General features: G+C 33.5%; 1 protein-coding gene across 1 annotated transcript; it reads left to right on the top strand.

Annotated features, from left to right (window-relative positions):
• LOC138307105 (uncharacterized) lies at window positions 1-11,900 on the top strand. Its single transcript, XM_069247736.1, has 6 exons — window positions 1-31; window positions 194-391; window positions 7,311-7,498; window positions 7,749-7,909; window positions 10,686-10,867; window positions 11,818-11,900. Exons 1-6 carry the CDS (start codon window positions 1-3, stop codon window positions 11,898-11,900), a joined length of 843 nt encoding a protein of 280 aa, XP_069103837.1.
• Window positions 11,901-11,965: the final 65 nt, after the last annotated feature.

The raw sequence follows: 11,965 nt of genomic DNA, 5'->3' as shown, positions 1-11,965 counted from the left end.
ATGTCCACAGTCAGTGCAGTGTTAAATAGCAGTAATTCACTTCATCTCTTGTCCCATTGACTCTATCCGTAGAAGCTTACAGACGAAGATATGAATATTTTACTCCAACTTTTCGTGATTTCATTAACAATATTTCATGTGTCATGTTTCTCTAGTGGAGAATACATTCGCATAAATGGATATTTTATTTCAGGTAACGGTTCGATCTTAAACTCAAATAATTCAACCACAACATGTGCGATCATGTGCTTCAACATTGGTAATCAACATTGTTTGTCTTTTAATTACCACCATATGAACGGAGAATGTCAATTGAATGCAGACTCCCCCTATACAAAACCATCAGCTGTAAAAGAGGCGGCGGACTGGGCAATTTATTATCTACAAAAAGGTGAGCCGCAAAACACTTTAGCCACCAGTCAAAAAGTAGTATTGCCTTCTCTTCGTAAGGACTGTAAATCCATCTGTGGCACATCACACATTGCTGTAAATGTATAGCCACCAGTCAAAGAGTAGTATTGCCTTCTCTTCGTAAGGATTGTAAATCCATCTGTAGCACATCACACATTGCTGTAAACCTATAGCCACCAGTCAAAGAGTAGTATTGCCTTCTCTTCGTAAGGATTGTAAATCCATCTGTAGCACATCACACATTGCTGTAAACCTATAGTCAACAGTCAAAGAGTAGTATTGCCTTCTCTTCGTAAGGACTGTAAATCCATCTGTAGCACATCACACATTGCTGTAAACCTATAGCCACCAGTCAAAGAGTAGTATTGCCTTCTCTTCGTAAGGACTGTAAATCCATCTGTAGCACATCACACATTACTGTAAACCTACTTTTTTATGTGTGAATTACTTTCGTGACTAAAGTAAATCGAAGAAAGTTTACCTTTGCGAATTAATATCTATCTCTTTATATATTGACAGGAATTTCCATTCAATTTTTTAATTCGCTTATGTTAATCCTCGCAAACTTGTTTTGAAATGGTGACAGTGAAAATTAGAAGCCGCAAAAGAAAGTTTGTTTACAGTATTGTTGCGAGTAATATTTTTGTGGGTGTGTATTTAACACTTTGTTGTATTTTTAAAGATGTTCCACCGCCGACAGAGCGTAAATGATATTCATCCTCTGAACAATATATATTATATATATGCCTAATTAGCACAAAAAATGACATAAAATAATTTAGTTCGCCTTTGGTGCATGCGCAATCATTACTTCATTCCATGTCGGATATAGTGCCACGGAATTTTTTCGGGATGCAATTAATTATTTTTCATATTTTTAACTTGAAGTAAAATAAGAAGCTCAAACTTTTCAATGGTGGTAATGCTGTTAAGTAAGTAACTTTGTAACTAAAGAAAAATACTAAATCGTCTGTTCCTGTTTTTGATTGTGAAAAAATACCATTTGTCAGCGGCGGAACATCTTTAAATTGAAATGAAAAGAGTAAGACTTTGTTAGAATAACTATAACATATTTAAGTAGTCTTCATTTAAATATTCTATTGTTATTTGCATCAATAAACTTCACTTTAATATAGTCAATTCGATAAATTCCAAAGAAAATACTTAGTAGAGTTGAGACCTGTTTGTCCAAGCATTAATGTCACTATCTTTTTTTCAAATTTAATACCATAATGAAACAAAAATTACAAACCTTTTTGAAAATATTCTCTTTACGCGTTCTAAATGGTCCTTTCGAAATGTTTTTGTTTATATTTATAATTTTTGTTGTTGTTGTGTTTATAAGCATAGTTTTCAATTCACGCATGGACAATACGACTTTATTAAAACGTTGTACGCATTGGAGTTTTATTTATAAGAGTTTGAGCTTTCCGAACGACATGTAAAATACATTTTGCAAATATTTTATTGTAAGGTTTAATAGGGAAGTACACGTCCCTGATTTTAATGCGTCGTTTTTGCTTCAATACCATATACGAGAAACCTCGAAACAGCCTCTGTTTGCGACAGCAGTACATATTTTCAAATTTAGTCTCTTGGCCTGTGATTGGTCAGGGTTTTTTTTTTCAAGAGATACCTTCAGTTTCACTTTGACTTATCCTGGAGAGGATATAAAGACAGTGATAGTAACCCCTGGAATATCGAGGGTGAAATTTTCTATGTTATGATTGTAAAGCGCACGATATCTCGAAAGCCCCAAAACACATGTTGTCTGAATTAGTGGTAAGACAATTTCAATCAAATTAAAAGAGCATGGATATAGCGTGTGAAACAAGTATTCAAGTAAAGCAAACATTTACTTCCTTTTGCCTTGTATGTATCGATACATTAAAAAAAGTTAATGTATGTTACGCTAAGACAGATCTATTCATTTTATTTCTTAAATGCCCAAAACCTTTCCGAAACAAAAAAAAGAAAGTTCCTATAAAACAGCAAAAACATCAGAAAATCGATTTTGGATAGCCTAAGATGATATTACAACACTTAGAAAAATGCAAAATTCCTGGCGTAATCTGTATCAACGGTGAAAATTCATTTCGCTGCTTTACCGTCTGGCGCAGTGATATTCAACTAACGCGCGGTAATTAGGATGACAGCAGAAAACATAAGACGATACCCGTTATTAAAATTAACTTTTAATCCGTTATTATTAAATTGTTCAAATTAAAAATGATGATAGGCGTAGCATTAACGTAAAGCTTTTATCTTTTACTGCTCTACAAAATTATCAATCTCGTTTTACATTCCCATTTTAAAATCAAAAGCCGTTTCGGAAAGGAAGCGGCCTTTTAAAGACGAAAATGCGCTTCGTACCTAATACATATCACTTTCATTCACAATTCACAATTCATTACTTGGGACTTAAATCTTATCATTAAACATCTTTCCGTGGGCTTTCATGTAGAAAGTCGTTTTATTGATTTACGGAGATGATAAGGCTTATTGATTTCGAATGAAAGTTTACGATGTTTGGTTATAACATACCTATTAATATTAATTGCTGATAATGACTAAGTTTTATCGGGAGCCTGTGTTAAATTTGTTTAACAGTTTTAAATTTGCGTTGAACCTTCAACATATTTACTGCACTTATCCGGGCTAATTATTCGTATATACATTTGTTTTAGTCTATGAATAACAGTTAGTTTTTATAGTGTAATATATTCGCTGTATTCACTTTGATAGTTATTTGCGCGAACGTAAAATACTCCTGAAGAAAATGGAATGATTAGTGAGACAGATAACATGTATTGCTTAGTACTAATTGAAATCGACAGTGCTCGAAAAAATATCTCCGTAAATCAATATCAAAGAGAAAACCTATGAATTTTAATAACTATACATTAGTGTACGGTTTTCGCCTACAATGTTCTTATACTCTTATACTAGCTTTGATTTGGTTATCCTGTCTCCAATGCATGTACTGTGATTCCAGGGGTTACTATCACTGTCATAATGTCCACTCCTGTAATAGATCATAGTAAAACTGAAGGCATTTCTGATGAAAAATAACTGACCGGTCACAGGTCTATAAAGTCTTCCATTAATCGTCATTCGTTTCATTTGAAAAACATCAAAGGACCAAATCGCCTGTCTCATCTACTGTCGCAAACAGCCTTCAAATTTACTATATCGAGAATGGTCGTTTTAGTAGCCTATAGTTTTTTTAGTGTTTTTCCTATCGACATATACCCCAATTGGAACGTTATTCGTTTTCTCAGAGTTCAGGATATACAGTATATGTGCGTTTTGAGAAGGTCATGGAATGAAGTTGATACAAGCCAAATAAGTGTAATGCATGTGTGAGTATCTTCTTAATTAATCAAAAAGTTTTCAGGCATACTTTGTAAACAAGTTCATTTAAGGTGCATGCAAGAATTCATGACTGTTGATCTGTTGATCATATTTTGTGAAAAGTAAATACTATACAGAGTGCATATTTTGGTAATAATAATAATCTATTTAATGAGAATGAAAACCTGTTTAGCAAAGCCTAAAGTCCAAATTTCAAAACTTTTAAATGATGTGACGTCGGGATCCGAATATTCGAAAGCGTTGAATGGTAGTCTCTGTTCCCCTTTTTTTCAAAAAACTTCCCTTAGCTGTGCGTAAGACTTTTCGAGCTAGCGCACATCCTCAGTCGGGTATTTTTGTCGATCTTGTCACCATAGAGTCGGGCGTAGCTAGTTTCCGCGCACGCCACCAGTTACCAAGCAACGGGAATGTTGGGCGGATCCAGTTTCTGATTCAGCGACGTAACTTGCTACGGACCTAATAATTAGAAAGTCAACAAGCTGTAGACAAGAATATATATAGTATATATTGACAAAAAGCGATAATATATGTGCAGTAAACGATGTACAGACCATAAGTAACAGCAAACTTTTCAAAGGAATTGCTTGAAAATGGCTATTTTCATAAATGTTTGAAAAACAAATGCAATCGTTTTTGATCATTAGCATGTTTGGCATGCTTGAACGAACAATAGCATTATATTAAAACCTCTCAAGCTTTGATGAATTATTGATAAGAGTTTTCGAAAGCATAGTTTGAATACAATAATAAATGATCAAATGGACATTAACGATATGTGTATCGCTAGCAGGAACAATTTGTAGTTTCTACTTCCGTATCAAATATCAACATTATATCACATAGGTTGTGTTTAAGTTCAATTTCAAATTTAAGATAATTTCTAATTAATAAACAGGGGGCAAATATGCTTAAGAAACATGAAAAAAGCGTTTAAATATTCTTGCATGTATCGACATATTATAACTGGTAATATATATAGTTGAGAGATATAGCAAGTTCCTTTTTTCCCCTCGGCCTTGCCGAAGTCTCGAAAACTACATGTATTATCTTGTTTATAATTCAATAACTAATGGAAAAAAGAGTATTTTAATGAATGAAGGGTTAAAGTTGGTTGAATTATAAGGAATGATTTGGATAGATTTGAATGAACGCTAAATAAACCACAACTTTTATATTTAAAACATCTTTTCACAATCAATTTAAGGAACTCTCAGTTTTTTGTATTTCATCTTCATAACATGAAAAATCTAGTCTAGTTATTCCTGAAATAAGAAACTGTTCTAACACGTAACTGCTATTGATCAAATGTAATTGATTTCTACCCTATTAGGCAAGCCAGTACCTTATCATCACGGATCATGATATATGACTTGGATCCTGTCAATATCATCTTTCCGTGGGTCTTTAATTATTTACCAAGATGATAAGGCTTAACGATTTCGACTAAAATATACAATTGATGTAAACAGCATGCCTATCAATATTAATTGTTGATAATGACTGAGGTTTATCAGTGTAGTGTCAACAGTAAGCTAATAACTTTTACTTAAAAATTTCAATAAAACGTAAGAAAAGCAGTGTCTATTTTTGCATTTATCAACGTCCTTTCAACATCTATGTAAGGAAGGCCTTGTATTTGCCTTGCGTAGATCGCGAATGATCGCAAAAGACTGCGTTTCATATTCACGTTGTGCTTCAAAATAGTGGAACTGTTGGTTTTTTACAGTGCTTTATAATAAACAAGGCAACACACCCCACCTGTCCCATTATACTGGACAACGGGCGAACACCCGTATGCTTAACCAGAAGCTACCACTTTTATAGACTTTTGGTGTGTAAAGAACCCAGAGCCTTCACTGCTGTCTAGGATTGCTATTCCTGATAGAATATAATTATATCCAATTGGGCTAAAACTAATTTGTGCGAGAGAGATATCATGTATTGCTAATTACTATTTGAAATCGACAGTGCTCGAAAACGTATCTCTGAAAATCAGTATCTAAGAGAAAACCTTGCAAGTTTTCCCCTTCGAAATTAAACAACTATATATTAGTGTGCGGTTTTCACCTGAATACTCTAACTTTAATTTGGTTATCTTGTCTACAACAATCCATTTATATGACTCTTCCATCGAGAGCTACAATAATAAGGCAAACATCTAATATATATGCAGACATATGTACTGTGATTCAAGGGGTTACTATCACTGTCGTAATATCCACTATATAATAGTTTCTTATAAAACTTAATTAAACCTTAAAGGAAAATACTGAACAACCCTATGCCTACATAGTCTTCCATCATTCCCAAAGCTATACGTAACGTCAACCAGAATTTGTTGCCTTCGATTATTTTGACAACCATCAAATGTCCAAGCTTCCTGCCTGATCTATTATCGAACACATAGCCTTCAGGTTTGTCATGGCATAGTCAAAAGGTGGATCTAACGATAGCGATAGTAACCCCTGGAATATCAAGGATAGTATTTTAGAAGCCTGTAGGTTTAACATGTCTGTCCTATTGCCCGGTATACAATAGGAACCTTATGTCCTTATTATAGAGTTCATTATATACATGTGCGTTTGAAGTAGATAATGGTAGGCAATTGATCCATATATGTGTAGTACAGGAGTGATAACATTACTAATTATTCAGACAGTCAACATTTTGTACAATTTAGTACAAAGTTTGTTAAAAGATATTTAATGAATATGCAAGAATGCATGACTGTTTAATAAATCGAATCAAATTACATGTATATTGAAAGTTCTTACTACATATTTTGGTAATAATGATGATAAAAACTTTATTTATTGATGATAAAAACCTGTTTAGCAAAGCTAGTCTGCCAAAGTTCAGTTGAAAGAAGAGTTATATTTCATAGATTTAAAATCTATTAAGACAGTAGGAAGTATAAAGTAGGATTTCTCTGCTTACATGTGTGTGTTTCAACTGAATGTTGCAGGATACAAAAATATATATGGCCTGTGATTTTGAATATAAGCTGTGTGTTGGACTCGGGACAAATATCCCTCGCCAAATTACAGATTATATTTTAAGACACTGGCCATGTATTCTATCTCTCTCTATATATATCAGATAATCTTGCCTATATATCTCCTGTGGCTTCTCCCTTGCAACAATTTCATATGTCAATAATGTTATTGTATTATAGCATGGAGCCATTGTGACTTCATGACGTCACTAAACAATGAGGTGACGTAAAGATTTGAGTACGTCGTGACAAAATAATGGCTTCTGTTGGATTTTTAAAACACATTTTGACCATGTTTGAGATTCTACGAGATGTAGTTTGTAGTTATGTGGTAAAATTTAACATGAAGATCTATCTTACAAAGGTTCGCAAAAATAAAAAAATAAAAATCTTGGACTCGTTTCACAAAATCTCATATAAAATGAACATTTTTTTAAGATCCTATATACAGTTGATATCTGTATTGGTAGTTCGAAAGACTTCACTACACGAAACCTCACATGAATATCAGATCGCCATTTGTCAACAGAAGACGACTGGGAGCTGGTGTTCAGAGCGCATGCCTACAGCAATCTGAGTCCCTATAACGTTTGGATGGGAACGTCACTACCACTGCTTCCAGCTGAAGACGAATGTCGTCTACTGACAAGTACACAATGCACGACCATATACAGAAATGAAGTTCTGGACACGTGGGATTCCGAAAATATAACTGAGGTACATTTATCAGAATCAATATTTAATATCCGGTAAATGAATGTTAGTTTAAAAGAGGTATCATTTTTATTTTATTATTATCATTTGGATGGAAAATAACGATTATTACGATGTACACACAGTCACCTTCGACAGACAATTTTGTGTACACATTAAAAAAGTCATCGAAATGTCTCACAAAAAATATTTTTCACATAAACCAACCTTTCCAACATGAATGACGTGTTTGAGGCTCATTGTCAAATTGTAGGTACAACTTGAACTGTACGAAGATGGCAACCGAGTTGTGTACCTTCGATTCGATGGTGTCAAATCAACAAAAGACAACTGGTTTGACGCCAACAGGCTCATTGACAGTAGCTGGAGTATGATGTCTATCAACTCGGAATTCAATCACTTTTCTATACTTGGGTGTGTATATTATCGTTTTTAACAAATGAATATTAATATCCTTCAGATGTCTTTTACCTTAAAATCTCACCATTCTAATTTAAATCCGTTTTTTTTTCTGAAATCACTCTCATATCCTGATATACAATGCCATTCAAGATAATTTAGCTTATTAATTTTTCTTGTTTCAGACGATTAAAAGTTAATTTACTTGAAAATAGAAATACACATTTTAATGCATATTTATGAAGAGAAACACTTTCGAATAACCTAAATATTCAGTGATTTGTCTTCCAATAGTATGTCCGATTATCTTCGCGGGAACCATATTTTCTGAATTTCGCGGAACATCGCTATGATCACCAAAAAAATGATCCAGGAATTTTTTACAAATCATGTATATGCTTAGGGGCATTACAATTAAAAACCGTTTGATTTTCTCGTTTTAAGATCAAATCGAGAACATTTTCACCGACTGTACGGTAGATCCTCCCTTAAATGCATTATTTGTCTCTAGTGATGTATATATTTATTCTTAAAATTTACTTTTTTCTGCAGTAGCTAAAATTGTGTATTTTGTTTCTGTTCAAGTGGTGTAGGAATGCTGCTACACTTGCAAAAAAAATGATTTTTGAAGCAAACGCATTGAAAGCTTTATATTATAATCTTAATTTAATATCTATAACTAATTTTATTTCTTTTTCATCAGTGGTCCGATGACTTATATTTATTGCAATTATCTAGAGTTATTTGCATTTATTCTTCTCTTTCCTTTGTGTACTTTATATATTTACAGTCAGTGGTGAATTGATAGTATAAACCCCGTTGAGTTCAACCAAAGACTACTCAACTTTATTTCTCGATAAATTGAGTGAGTCACGTGTAATTTGGAGTCATGCTGATGAATAAATTATTGTATAATGGTCCGCATCAGAAAATGCTAGTGTTTTCAGTACCGATCGTACGACCGAAGAACATGTATCAAAATAATTTTGATCATATACATGTATGTGTGAAACGTAGAAAAGTTATATTGTTTATGTTACTACCGTACCTCTTTTTAAGCTATGCTTCCGTGCGTATGATAAATATATAATGTTGTATAATATATGGTTTTACACATTCCGATGACGTCGCAATGTTTACATCTTGTGTTAGCAACACTGTGTTCTCCGCTACAACATGTACATCCTATTTGTATTTATAACATATTTGGTTTCAAACAAAAGAATAAAATATGTCAGAAAAACACCAGTCTTTGAGTAGGACAAGTTTTACCAAAACTAGCACGACAATACAGCTCGATCAAGGAAGTCCTGGGACTGAAAAGTTCTGTTTGTTATCAAGACTACGGTGATCGCCGGAGACTATGTCCTACACACGTTTGGGTGATTCGAAATATTAATAAAACTGATTCCTACTGTTGTAGCTTTTACGATACTTATAATCGAAATATGTAGGATTTATTGAAGTGATTGACACAACGATACAACTTCATGTTTGAGAGCGGCAATATGTAACTTACAGTGTAGGCCTCCTACAACTACAGTATTGTTTGTTCATTTAAAAATCTCAAAAATCCGCAAATAATAACATGTACCCATTATAACATCCATGTATTCAAGTTATTCAAAACGTGAAATGATCAAAGTAGAACTCAAGCGATCACAAAGTTGAAGAAACTCTCTATTCGTCACACCTTCTTGAAACGGGCGGTTTGAATCGCGTCATAACTACGTTAAATATCTTGCCACGTTATGAATTGTGTAAGCGTGGGTAATGGTAAACGTAAAAAATCAAATTGATTTGCACTGTGTAGTTTTCAATATCAGATAAATAAAATGACTAATAGTTTCATACTAGGAAACCCCCCGATATATACTTCATTAGATGGATCTCATTGTATTTGTATGTTCATTGATACATTGGCGGGAATGCCCGCCACTTCGAGTGGCTGTTCCAAATGCCTGTCAGAGCCAAACGAGTGGCTGTGCTAAATGCCTGTCAGAGCCAAACTATATAGTTCTATCTTAACTTTATAAATGTCATAAACACTACATATGGTAAATATTAGGCTATAAAAATAATAGTTAAGACTGTAAATATAAGGATTAAAGTACCTTCCTTGTGATTTAATCGAAGGATAAATTGAGCAGTGTATCGATATTTGAAATGGACCGCGAACAAATATCGATACCCTACTCAACTACAAGAAAGATACTTTAATCCTTAAAGATGCTCCACCGCCGATAGAGCATAAATGATATTCATCATTCGAACAATAATTTGTGTTTAATCGTGTATATATATGCCTAATTAACACAAAAATAATATAAAATAATTTATTACGCCTTTGGTGCATGCGCAATCAGTACTTCATTTCATATAGAATATAGTGCCACGGATTTTTTTCGGGATGCAATTAATTATTTTTCATATTTTTAACTTGAAGTAAAATTAGAAGCTCAAACTTTTCAATGGCGGTAATGGTGTAAAGTAAGTAACTTTTGTAACAGAAGAAAAATACTAAATAGTCTGCTTCTGTTTTGGATAGTGAAAAAATACCAGTTGTTAGCGGTGGAGCATCTTTAAATAATACTAGATTATGACGACAAACTATTTTCATAAAAAATTGTAATTGAAAACGGATTATGTCTTGAAAAATAACACACAAAAAAAGGAAAAAGATAAAATATGTATAACAATATTCATATTAACCAGTAAGAAACTATTCACATACTTGTATACAGATAAATAACTTGAGACATACTAATGTCCTTCTTTCTACTGTGTACAGCATGTGTCAGCGGACGTTTTATATAAATAAGGATTTTGGCGGATGCGTTAATGATCTTGGATGGATGATCATCATGGATCCGTTGATGTCCTTGTGTTCGTGTGGCTATGACAATAATCACCCGGGAAAACCAGCCTTTCTGTACGCTAGAGGACAGACCGTGACAAGATGGGAACATAATGGTAAGACAATGCATACAATATACATGGATACAACTCAAGCATAACGTACGGCCTAGTGGCATGGGCTATTGATTTCTCTCGGTGACAGGAACCAACACCAACCAGACTGATACGAGTCAGCTTTATCTTTTATTTTATTTACAATATAACAATAGTATTAAATACAAATTTGGGAATGCATTATAAGTGAATCATGCATCGACTTAAATACCATTATTACCATGTGTATCGGAACCTATTTAGCATTTGGCAACTGTATAAAAAGATAAGATAAAAGATAAAAATACACAGCAAATTGCAAATCTGAAATAAAGAATTGCTTACTTAAGTGTCCCCAAACGAAGTGCGTTACTCATTGGTTTTACTCTGCATATTATCAAAATTCGTCTGCCGACGCGAATTTGATATTAACGATTTCTCAAACGAAGGAGGTATTTATTGGTTTTGTTCCGCATATTATCAAAATTCGTCTGCCGACGCGAATTTGATATTAACGATTTCTCAAACGAAGGAGGTATTTATTGGATTTGTTCTGCATATTATCAAAATTCGTCTGACGCCGTGAAAAAAACCCCACAAAAAATGACGAAGATTCTTATTAGAGCTAGCAGCAGAATTATTATTTAGAATTTACTTTTGGTGGCAGAACAAAAATTTAACCATTCGTGACTATATTATTATATATTGTTACAATAACGAACTAGGTAGCACAGCCACTTGTACGGGGGAAAAACACAGAAAATACAGGACAGCCTATTTGCTATCTTTCTTGGAAAGAATGGAATCGAACTCTGTCTTTTTATTTATTTATTTTATAATAAAATATTCAACACTCGCCCACCCTCCCATTATTCCATGTTGTACTAGTCCACTTCGTTTGTGTTTTTACAGATTACGGGCGCGCAGATGTATTTGCAATTTTCATTAAACATTGATTCGAACGCACGTAGAAAAAGCTAATGTGGATGGTGGATACAGGCAAATGATAGATGATGACAAACAAATGGTAGATGACAAAACAAGCAAGTTGTAGATGATGAAGTCAAGCAAATGGTAGATGATGGATACAGGCAAATGATAGATGATGACAAACAAATG

Source organism: Argopecten irradians, chromosome 14, assembly GCF_041381155.1.
Source record: "Argopecten irradians isolate NY chromosome 14, Ai_NY, whole genome shotgun sequence".
NCBI classification, from domain to species: domain Eukaryota; kingdom Metazoa; phylum Mollusca; class Bivalvia; order Pectinida; family Pectinidae; genus Argopecten; species Argopecten irradians.
The sequence above is the reverse complement of the archived record's forward strand: the minus strand, read 5'-3'. Positions and strand labels throughout refer to the sequence as shown.